The sequence below is a fragment of the Neovison vison genome, chromosome 1 (assembly GCF_020171115.1).
Source record: "Neovison vison isolate M4711 chromosome 1, ASM_NN_V1, whole genome shotgun sequence".
NCBI lineage: Eukaryota > Metazoa > Chordata > Mammalia > Carnivora > Mustelidae > Neogale > Neogale vison.
The window spans coordinates 68,411,626-68,423,926 of NC_058091.1; the positions used below are offsets into that span (position 1 = coordinate 68,411,626).

The following is a 12,301-nucleotide window of genomic DNA, read 5'->3' on the forward strand; positions in this document are numbered from 1 at the left end:
GATCTTCTGCAAGACAAATCATCTTGCAGATAACAAATGTAAGCCTAAAAAATTTCAAACAACTACCTAAAGACTCTGAACAGTAACCAAAAATAGACAGAACTGGGGCAGCAGGGTGAGGATGGTGGTCAACCCTTGAAAAAAGAATGGCAGTGGCTAACCTCCCATTTTTATGGCTTCTAGTATAAGGGCAGACCGCAGTCAGGGCCACATGGGGCAACTAATTGTTAAAATTTTGCTTTACTTCTTGGAGGACCAGAGGGCAGAGTTTAGAGCAACCACAGCTACTGGAAATGGAGGTTCGGGGGAAATACCCGAAAAGGAGAGACTCTGAAAAAGGAAGACCACTATTCTATGTATTAACTCTGTCTAAATGGCTGGCTTTTAAACTACACATACATGGGGCAGATTCTTAGGAATATAGCCAAGTTTCAACAAATGCCCAGCAATTTCCTACGGGGGAAAAATATGAACTCTAAGTCGAGGCAGCTTAACTCTTGATGACATATTTTTAAAAATCAATATTATTTGAAAGAAAACAACAGAATCCGTGCAGTGATTACTCATGATGTCCTTGATAGGATATAAAACTATACTATATAAAACTATACATATACTAAGGATATAAAACTATACATATACTAAGAAACAGGGAAACATGACTCTTACACAAGAGACAAGGTAATGTGGAAACTGAATCTAAAATAATCAAAATGTTTAAATTAGCAGACTCTTAAAGCAGCTATGAAAATGTGTGCAAGAATGTAAGAAAAAATAATTCTCATTTTGAATGAGCAAATAGGAAAAGCATAAACTATAAGTAGAAATCTGAAAATTTAAAAATAAAATGTGAGAAATTTATTGGAAGGCCTAGCAGTAGACTGAAGATGACAAAAGGACCAGTGAATTTTAAGCTAGATCAGTCTGAAATTATCCAATGTAAAGAACAGAGAAAAACTATTGAATTGAAAAAAGTGAATACAGCTGCAATTATCTGTGGGATAAAATTTTAAAAATCTAACATACATATAATTAAATGCATATTTCTAACATCTATGCAATTGGAGTGCCAGAAGGAGACAAAGAATGAGATAATAAAAAAAATTTGAAAAAAATCATGTCCAAAAGCCTCCAAAATTTCATGAAACACATACATTTACAGATTCAAGAAGCTCGTTGAAGTCCAAGAAGTATAAATACAAATACAGAAGGAGGAGTTAAGATGATGGAGGAGTAGAAGGACCTTATGCTTGCCTCTTCCCTTGAACACAACGAAATAATTATCAAATCATTCCGAACACCCAGGAAATCAATCTGAGGACTGAGAGAACTACCTGCAAAACTAGAGGGAGAAAAGAGGCCACATCATGGAAGATAGAAAGTGCAGTGATGGGATTTGGGGGAGAAAAGAATGGTGGGTACTATAGAGAGGAGGGAGCCCTGATCACAGAGAGGAGAGAGAGGGAGAGAGAGCAGGAGTGAACAGGTACAGCTTGTGCAGGATTGCATAAGAAAAGCACTTCCCCAAAACCATTGACTGGGAAAATGAGAGGGGCTGATTATAGCAAGTTTTTACAAGAAGCGGAGCTGAACATCTGAAGTTTTAGAAGTTTGCATCATCACCAGGGTAAAGCCTGGTGGGCCCAGTGGTGCTCCTGTAAAGGAGATGGAGGACAGAGGCTGGGGAGTGGAAGCATCCTCTGAGGATAACCCTGGGTCATGCTGGGGAGACAGTTTTCCTTCTTGAAGTCCATTTGGGAGAGGTGATGCTGCCTCCCAGGGAACAAAAGAGTGGGAGGACTCCACTGAACTGCCCCATTCATTAGCATACAAGAAGAGGTACTTGAGGGCAGTTAACCTGGAAGCTAGCTTTTTGCTGTGCTTTCCCATGAACTGCAAGCCCTTGTGCCGTCCTGGGACTGCTATTCTGAGAAAAACCACAATGGGGCAAGACCAGAGCATCAGCACGGGTCCACACCATGCTTCATCCCTAAATGGAGAGATGAAGAATTTCCCAGACACACAAAAACTAAAGGAGCTCGTGACGACTAAACCAGTCTAGTAAGATATATTAAAGGGGACCATGAGTGGGAAAGAGAGACCAAAAGCAACAAGGACTAGAAAGGAACAGAGAGAATCTCCAGAGCAATGAATTTATGGGTAATAAAATGGTACTAAATTCATATCTATCAAATATCACTGAAAATGTAAATGGACTAAATGCTCCAGCCAAAAGACATAGGGTATTAGAATGGATTAAAAAGCACATACACACAAAATCAAGACCCATTTAGATGCTGCCTATGAGAGACTCATTTTAGATCTAAAGTCACCTGCAGATTGAAAGTGAGGGGATGTGAAAACAGAGCAGGACGAGGCATACTTATATCAGACAAACTAGATTCTAAACCGAAGACTGTAATGAGAAATAAAGAAGGGCACTGTATTCTAATAAAGTGTTCTATCCAACAAGAAGATCTAACAATTGTAAATATTTATGCCCCCAACTTAAGAGCACTCAAATATATAAATTAGTAACAAATATAAGGAAACTCATTAGTAATAATATAATAATAGTAGGGGATTTTAATACCCCAATTACAGCAATGGACAGATCATGTAAGCAAAACACTAACAAGGAAACAATGGTTTCGAATGACACACTGGACCAGATGGACTTAACAGACGATTTAGAACATTTTTTTTAAAGACTTTATTTATTTATTTGACAGAGAGATGCAGCAAAAGAGAGAACACAAGCAGGGGGAGTGGGAGAGGGAGAAGCAGACTTCTCACTGAGCAGGGAGCCCAGAGTGGGGCTCAATCCCAGGATCCTGGGATCATGACCCCAGCCAAAGGCAGACATTTAAGGACTGAGCCACCCAGGTGCCGCCACATTTAGAATATTTTATCCTAAAGCAACAGAATACACTTCTTTCTGAGGGCACATAGAACATTCTCCAGAATAGATCGCATACTGGCTCACAAATCAGGCCTCAACAACTACAAAAAGACTGAGATCATACCAAGCATATTTTCACACCACACACTATGAAACTTGAAGTCAACCAAAAGAAAAAATTGGGGAACCCACAAATACATGGAGGTTAAAGAACATTCTACTAAAGAATGAACGGGTTAACCAGGAAATTAAAGAAATAAAGAAATACATGGAAGCAAATGAAAATAAAAACATAACGATAGAAAGCCTCTGCAATGCAGCAAAGGCAGTCCTAAGAGGGAAGTATAAGCAATAAAGGAAGTATACCTACCTCAAAAAGCAAGAAGTCTCAAATATACAACCTAAACTTACACCTAAAGGAGCTAGTAAAAGAACAGCAAATAAAGCCTATAGCCAGCAGAGGAAGGGAAGTAATAGAGGAAAACTAAATGATAAACAAACAAGCAAAAAACAGTAGAATAGAACAATAAAACTAAAAGCTGCTTCTCAGAAAGAATTAATAAAATTGATAACCTCCAACCAGATTTATCCAAAAGAAAAGAAAAAGGACCCAGATAAATAAATTCATGAATGGAAGAGGAGAGATCACAACTAAGACCACAGAAATATGAACAATTATAATAAGAGTATATTATGAAAAATTATATGCCAATAAACTGGGCAATCTGGAAGAAATGAACAAATTCCTAGAAACATACAAACTATCTAAACTGAAAGAGAAAGAAATAGAAAATTTGAACAGATCTATAACCAGCAAAGAAATTGGATCAGTAATCAAATATCTCCCAACAAACAAAAGTCCAGGGCCAGATAGCTTCCCAGAGAAATTCTACCAGGCATTTAAAGAAGAGTTAATCCCCCAAAAAAGAAATGGAAACAAATCAAATCCAACAGTACATTTAAAGAATTATTCACCATGATTAAGTGGGATTTATTCCTGGGCTACAGCGGTGGTTCAATATTTACAAATGACTCAACATGATATACCATATAAGTAAAAGAAAGGATAAGAACATATGATCCTCTCAATAGATGCAGAAAAGCATTTGATGAAATATAGAATCCATTCTTGATAAACACTCAACAAAGTAGGGACAGAGGGAACATAACTCAACTTTATAAAGGGGCATATATGAAAGACCCACAGCTAATACCATCCTCAACAGGGAAAAACAGAGCTTTTCCTCAACAATCAAGGACAAGACAGGAAAGTTCTTTCTCACCATTATTATTTAACACAGTACTGGAAGTCCTGGCTTCAGCAATCAGACAACAAAAAGAAATAAAAAGCATCCATATCAGGAAAGAAGTTAAACTTTCACTATCTGCAGATGACATGGTAGTCTATGTAGAAAATCCAAAAGACTACCAAAAAATTACTAGAATTGATGATTCACAAATTCCACAAAGTCACAAGATATAAAATCAATGTACAGAAATCTGTTGCATTTCTATACACCAATAATGAGACAGCAGAAAGAGAAATTGAGGACTTGACCTCATTTACAATTGCCCCCAAAACCTTAAGATACCTATGAATAAGCCAAACCAAAACAGTAAAAGTTCTATACTCTGAAAACTATAGAACAGTTATGAAAGAAATGGAAGAGGACACAAAGAAATGGAAAAAACTTTCCATGCTCATGGATTGGAAGAACAAATATTGCTAAAATGTCCATACTGCCCAAAACAATCTACACATTTAATGCAATCCCTATCAAAATAGTACCAGCATTATTCACACAGATAGAATAAACAATCCTAAAATGTGTATGGAACCACAAAAGATCCTGAATAATCAAAGCAACTTGAAAAAAAAAAAAGCAAAACTGGAGGCATCACAATTCTGGACTTCAAATTATATTACAAAGCAGTAGTCCTCAAGACAGTATGGTACTAGTGGAAAAACAGACACACAGATCAGTGGAACAGAATAGAAAACCCAGAAATGGACTCAACTATATGGTTAACTAATTTTTGACATAGCAAAAAAGATTATCCAATGGAAAAAAGACAGTCTCTTCAACAAATGGTGTTGGGAAAACTGGATGATTACATGCAGAAGAGTGAAAGTAGGTCACAATCTTACATCACACACAAAAATAAACTCAAAATAGATGAAAGGCTTAAATGTGAGACCAGAAACCATCAAAATTCCAAAGGAGAACACAGCTAGCAACCTCTTTGACCTTGGCAGCAGCAACTTGTTGCTAGACATGTCTCCAGAAGCAAGGGAAACAAAAGCAAAAATGAACTATTGGGACTTCATCAAGATAAAAAGCTTCTGCACAGTGAAGAAAACAATCAACAAAACTAAAAGACAACCTATGGAATGGGAGAAGATATTTGCAAATGATATATCTGATAAAGGGAAGTATTCAAAGTCTATAAGGAACTTCTCAAACTCAACACCCAAAAAACAAAGAATCCATTAAGAAATAGGCAGAAGACACGAACAGACATTTTTCCAAAGAAGACATCCAGATAGCTAACAGACACATGAAAAGATGCGCAACATCACTCATCATCAGGGAAATGCAAATCAAAACCATGATAAGATATCACCTCACACCTGTCAGGATGGTTAAAATTAACAACACAGGAAACAACAGATGTTGGTGAGGATGTGGAGAGAGGGGAATTCTCGCACACTCTTGGTGGGAATGCAAACTGGTACAGCTTTTCTGGAAAACAGTATGGAGCTTCCTCAAAAAGCTAAAAATAGAACTACCCTATGACCCAGCAATTGCAATACTAGGTATTTATCCAAAGGATACAAAAATACTGATTTGAACGGCCACACACACCCTGATGTTGATAGCAGCATTATCACCAATAGCCAAATAATGGAAAGAGACCAAGTGTCCATTAACTGATGAATGGATAAAGAGGATGTGACTACACACACACACACACACACACACACATATATAATGGAATATTATTCAGCCATCAAAAATGAAATCTTGCCATTTGCAATGATGTGGATGGAGCTAAAGGGTCTTATGGTAAGAGAAATAAGTCAGAGAAAGGCCAATAACATGATTTTACTCATATGTGCAATTTAAGAAGCAAAACTGATGAACATAGAGGAAGGGAGAAAAAAAGGGAAGCAAACCATAAGAGACTCTTCACTAGGGAGTACAAACTGAGGGTTGATGGAGGGGAGGTGGGCAGGGGATGGGCTAAATGGGTGATGAGTATTAAGGAGCACTAGGTATTACATGTAAGTGATGAATCACTAAATTCTACTCCTGAAACCAGTATTACACTCTATCTTAACTGACTAGAATTTAAATAAAAATTTGAAAACAACTACACACATACCTAGACACATATAAGTGAACTATTGAAACTCAAAGATCAAGAGAAAATTCCCAAAAGCAGCCAAGACAATAAAAAGGTACATAACATTCAAAATTATACTGATTTCTCTTCAGGAATTATAGCCACCAAAGTAGTAGAACCATGTCCTAAAGAAGCTGAAAGATAACAACTCTGTCTACATATTTCTACATCAAATAAAAAGATCATCCAAGAATGAACTTCCCTGAGAAAATAGCATTTAAGCAAAATATTCCACTTTAGCTTGTACAAAAAAAAAAATGTTTCTATAGTTTCTGTGGAAACTATAGTGTCCATATGACTATGATGAGTATATAAAACTTCAATGAATGGATGCTTGTGGTAGGCTAATAATGGCTCCCAGAGATATGTTCCCATCCCAATCTCTGGAACTTGTTACCTTATTTGAAAGAAGGGTCCATGCAGATGTGATTAAGTTAAAGATCTTGAGATGAGTAGATCATTTTGGACTTCGGCTCAGTGAAATTCATGTTGAACTTCTGGCCTTCAAGGCTGTTGTTTTAAGGCACCAAGTTTGTGGTAATTTGTTACAGCAATCCCAGAAAACTAATATGATAATATACTCTCCTGTCACATAGATCATGTGAAGGGAAGCTAGGAGGCAGAGAATAGAAGTGGAGAGAAAGGTAGGAATATGGATCTATACCACAATACACTTTATATAAATGAAAAACTGATGGGTGCAAAATAAGAATAGACATTTTATGAAAATATATACAAACAAAAAGATTTGTATTAAATATGCAAGAATGGGGTGTCTGGCTGGCTCACTGGGTAGAGCATGCGACTCTTAGTCTTTGGGTTGTATGTTTGAGCTTCACACTGGTTGTAGGATTACTGAAAAATAAAATTAAAAAAGCAAGCAAGAATAATTGCTGATGCAGGGGATGGGAGTAAGGATAGAGGGAAATAAATGACAATAGAAATGAAAAATTCACCTGAAGGACTGGAAAATAAAGTTGGGGGAAATTCCTATAAGATGACCAAGAGCAGTAAGAGATATAAAGTAGGAGAGAAAAAGAATAACAAATAAGAGGGCCAATCTAGATGACCCAATATCTGTATAAGGAGCAGTCCAGAAAAAGAGACCAATAAAAGGAAATGTAATCGTCAAATAATTCAAAAAAAATTTCTCTTTGGGGTGCCTGGGTGGCTCAGTGGGTTAAAGCCTCTGCTTTCGGCTCAGGTCATGATCTCAGGGTCCTGGGATGGAGCCCTGCATTGGGCTCTCTGCTCAGCAGGGAGCCTGCTTCCTCCTCTCTCTCTCTCTCTCTCTCTCTCTCTCTGGCTGCGTCTCTGCCTACTTGTAATCTCTCTCTGTCAAATAAATAAAATCTTTAAAAAAATTATCTTTTATGGTTTGATGTTATATTGGAAGGGGAATGTAGAGTAAAATGAGATTGGAGAAGCCAGTGGGTGTTAGATAATAAAGATTCTGGAAAGCCACTTGAAGGAATCTGGGCTAGACCTAATCCTTCTCTTTCGAATGGCTCTAAAGACTCTTCTTACCTACCCAAGGAATTTCTGCATAAACTTTAAGACCCAAGGTAACATCTCTTCCTCAGGAAGCCATCCCGGGCTCACTAGCCAAAGTAAAGAGTCCTTCCAGTATGTTTCTACATTACAAAACTCATCACATCATAACAAATTATTAACAGGGGTCTGTTTTACCTGCTAGATAGAGGTATGCTACTTGAAGCTGGATGGGGGCTTACTCGTCTTTAAATTCACAATGCCTGAAACAAGGTGGCAATTCAGCAGTCTTTTAAATTTTATGTCGGTCCCAAACCAAAATTTCTCCGGCCTGAAACATTAACTGTTCCCCAATAGCAAATAAAGGGAAGGTAAGTGAAGTGTGTGTGTGTGTGTGTGTGTGTGTGTGTGTTGATGATGATGATGATGCCGGTAAGGCGGTAGCCTATCTTTTCTGTGTCTATACACCCTTCCTTTGTTATCTCTAGTGGAAACACATTTTACTTATTTTAGGCTACGGGGTTCACCTACCTGGAATGTAGGCAGTCCTCTCCCCATCCCGTCCCACACAGAATGGGAAGCACAGCCTCTCCAAGGGATGGGGTGGGTATGATGGTAGCCTGTGTCTTTAAATAAACAAAAAACTGCTCCACTCCCGCCCCGCCCCCGCCCCGCCTCCGCCCCGCCTCCTCGAGCGTCTAGGTATTCTCCCCGGCTGCGGGCAGCTCCCGGCCCACCGCTGCCCGCGGGGATTCGGCGATGCCGGCGTCTGGCTGAGCAGGCGTCGCCAGCTTGTTGGCTTCTGTGAGGTCGAGTCCGAGGGCGCGGGCTTGGACCCCGGAGCAGCGGCGCGGGAGTACCGTGTGTCGCGCTCATGGACTCGTTGGGGGACCCGGAGGGCCCACGCCTCCCCAGAGGTGACCGAGAGCGGCGTGTACAGAACCGCTTGGTGGCATGGGTCCTGTCGCCTTTATGGACGATTGCGTTAATTTTAGCTTGGTTTGTTTCGGAGGGATTCGAAAAAGCAGGGGCCTGGCGAGGAGGGTGGGGGAGCGGGTCTTCGGGTTAGAGCCTCTCTCTCTCCCTGGAAGGGGTTAAAGTTCAGGGCCAGGGCGAGGTCTCTGAAGACTTTTCTCCTCTGTAGCGCAGCTCTTGTAAATATCCTGTCTTTGGGAATGCATTCAAATAAGTATGCCATTAGACAAAGGTAAAGCATTACATTTGGAGCACCTACTGTTGCTCCCCCCTTTTAACCTTCTTTCAGTTCCCTTCCTCATCTATTCCAGAAAGTTTTACAAAGATTCTTGAGACTTCCTCATCTTGCACAGATTTCCCCCCCGCCCCCCTTGGACTGCAGTGGCTACCTCTGAAACATAGAGCAGACCAAGTAAAGTTTACTTACTTAAATTTCCTTGTTCTCCAAGCCTTCCAATTTAAAAATGACTGATAGATTCGCTGAATATTTGAAACTGAGTAATTGACCAGTTATCTATAAAATTAAGTGAACAGTTAGCCCTGGAAATAAGTATTGAAATAATCAATGCAAAAGGCCAGTTATTAGTGTAAAATAGGTATTGATTTATGGATTTGTGAGACTTGTTTTTCCAGCAGCATACCATTGTATTCATTCGCCAGTTGAATGCTGTAGTGTGTTTTCTCCTACTTACACATCACTTGCCTTCAATACTACCCTAGAATGCTTACTGAACAGCTAACTTGACATGCTTAGAACACTTTGAGTCCATGAACATATGAAGCTAGTAACTGGAGAAGTTACATTATAGTTTAGAGAGCAGTACCTTTTGGAGGGCTCTTGGTTGCCTCATCCTTCCTAAAGGAATTTACTAGAAGTGGAAGAAATAGTGAAGGCAAAACAGATCAGATGGTTTGATAAATTCTGCCCTGAAAATGATAAGTTTTCGAAATGGGAGTGATGTACGAGTTTTGTGTTACATTTGATCAAATGTGCTATACTCAAAATAGCCCTTAACTGTGCAGATATTATCTTCAGCGTGCACAGAAGTGACTTTTGTGAACTTCGGTCAGGAGTCCCAATTATATGCCTGTAATAGTAGCATGTTTGTATTTAAGGTGATGACCCTCCAGGAAATGCAAGAGAGACATCCAGACAGCTTTCAAGAGACCAGCTCTTTGTACTGATATCAGCAGCTTCCATTAACTTGGGTTCTATGATGTGCTATTCTATCCTTGGACCCTTTTTCCCCAAGGAGGTGAGACATTTTTCTATTTTTCTGAATTTTAATTTTTTAACAAGCACTTTGAATTATTTCATTCTGTGGTGTGTAAAATGTAAAAATCTGCATTTAATAAAGATGATGCATAGAACTATCGTAAACAGAAAGACTTCTGATGGAATATTTGATACCAGAGAAAAAAATCCAGTCAGAGAGGAAACCCTCTTGGGAGATAACTCCCCTAAATATAACTGACCATCTGTGGATTACTTCTCTTACCATGTAGTTTGATAAATCTTTGTTTGGTTTCTGCATTGAAACAAGGGGGTGCTCTGAGTAATTGAGATTTTGCCATTATTGCAAAAGGTCTGTGCTGAGACAGGAAGTTGGTCTCCTGGAGTTTTTAACGTATTAATATTTTGGAATTAGGAAGACATGGTCCCATTAAATCCCCTTTCTTTAACTTGAATTTCTTATGGAATCTAGTAGCAATGGTTTGTGCCAATGAGGAATTCTTAAAGTGGCTAGTTCCTTCCAATCATTGCCTTTTATGTGGGTTTATGGTTCATGACAGACTCAAAGGGAATTAACTCGTAGAGAATCCCTTATCTGCAGGTGGGCGGGCTGTAGCATGAAAGAAGGGTACTGGCTTTGTACTCTGCCCAAATCTTAGCTCTCATTGCATTCTCAGTTCTCTCGTTGCCTTGATAACCTGGAGTCCTTCATTCTGTGTGTTCCCAACGAGGATGGAAATGGCTTCTCTGCTAAAAGAACAATGTGACTTTGTACCTATACAGTGCTTTTTAGTTTTCAGTGGGCTTTCCCACATATTTATCCCATTTGGTCTCTGCAGCTATTGCATAAGGGAGTAGGAGAGTAGCGAGAATCTCATCATGTTGCCAATGAAGACGAGACTCAGAAGTTCAGTGACTGGCCCAATTTAGTTCTCTTTACTGTGTGGGAGTGGAAGGGTTAATGGCTTCCCACTCTAGGGTATGTAGGCATTAGATGCATTAGGGCAGAAAAGAGATAAGACAATGTCCCTCTCTTGTCAATTCACTGGGAGTGACAAAAGATGAAAAAAAAAAAAAAACCCATGAGTTGCAGAGTACTTGGACACCCTTTACCAAAAGGCTCTTCAAATTGTTAAGAGACTCTAGGGAAAGGAATAGTTAATTTTGTCCTGTGTGCAGGTGGGGAGGGAGACAAAGGGGTAGTACTGAAAGGGACTTCATGGGATAGACCCAAGGTAAGTCTTGAGAAATGTAGTTCTCAAGGTGAACAACAGAGGCAAAGGTGTTGTAGGAAAGAAATAGGTTGGATAGTCATGGGATTAGCAAAATAAATAGCATGTTCTTGGGGAAACAGGCAACTTGATGTGTCTTGGGCTTTGGCTGGAGGGAAGTCCAACAGGAGGCAGCAGATCTGCAGAGGCAGGGGGAGCTAGAAGGTAAGGGTCCTTCCATGTAGGCCAAGGATGTCAGCGAGAAGTTATCAGGGATGTCTGATCAAGACAGAATAGCCTGATTAAGTTTGGGTTTCAGAAAATATAATGAGGGGTAGAGCCTCTGGAATTAGGGCAGAGAAGAACCAGAGTAACTGGAACGACAAGATAGTGGAGTGTTTCCTGGCTCAGTTGGAACTCAGAGCAGTATTAGCTTCCTCTTAGTGGAATCCAAAGGAAAACCAGACTACAGATACATGGTTTTTAATTATTTTATTTATTTATTTTTAAAGACTTTATTTGCTTGATAGAGCAGAGTAAGAGAGAGAGAGCACACGAGGTGGGGGAGCAGCAGGCAGAGGGAGAAGTTGGCTCCCCGTTGAGCAGAGAGCCCAGTGTGGGACTTGATCCCAGAATCCTGAGATCATGGCCTGAGCTGGTAGATACTTAACCAGCTGAGCCACCCAGGAGCCCCTGTTTTCGTTGTTAATATTTTTTCTGATCTTTTTTAAAGAAATGGACATGGAGCTGACGTACGTTGTTACATTAGTTTCATGTCTGCAGCATAGCAATTAGACAATTCTATACATTACACCGTGCTCACTGCAATGAATATAGTTACCAGTTGTCACCTTTCAAAGCTGTTCAAGTATTATTGATGATATTCCTATGCTGCACTTTTAAGTTTTTGATTTACTTTTTTTGTTCAGGAGAGACGGCTGAAGGAAAGAAGACAGAGGAAGGGAGAAAGCATTCTAACTTTAAAAGGTCTAGATATAAAGAGTGGGCTCTTTCTTTTCATTTCTTATTAAAATAAAGCCTTGTGGTTGCCAAATGTATAGGCAAAACTTAACCTTTCCT

The 12,301-nt window shown here is 39.5% G+C and overlaps 1 protein-coding gene across 4 annotated transcripts in view; it reads left to right on the forward strand.

The window, feature by feature from the left end:
- Nucleotides 1–12,301, forward strand: part of SLC18B1 (solute carrier family 18 member B1) — a 41,359-nt gene that overhangs the window by 7,420 nt on the left and 21,638 nt on the right. For 3 of the 4 annotated variants that reach the window (XM_044248629.1, XM_044248621.1, XM_044248637.1), the window contains one exon: nt 9,893–10,032. In XM_044248629.1, coding sequence (XP_044104564.1) covers nt 9,893–10,032 — 140 coding nt within the window. Of the gene's footprint in view, nt 1–8,509; nt 8,719–9,892; nt 10,033–12,301 lie in introns of those variants that run through there. The other variant, XM_044248614.1, reaches the window with a different exon arrangement.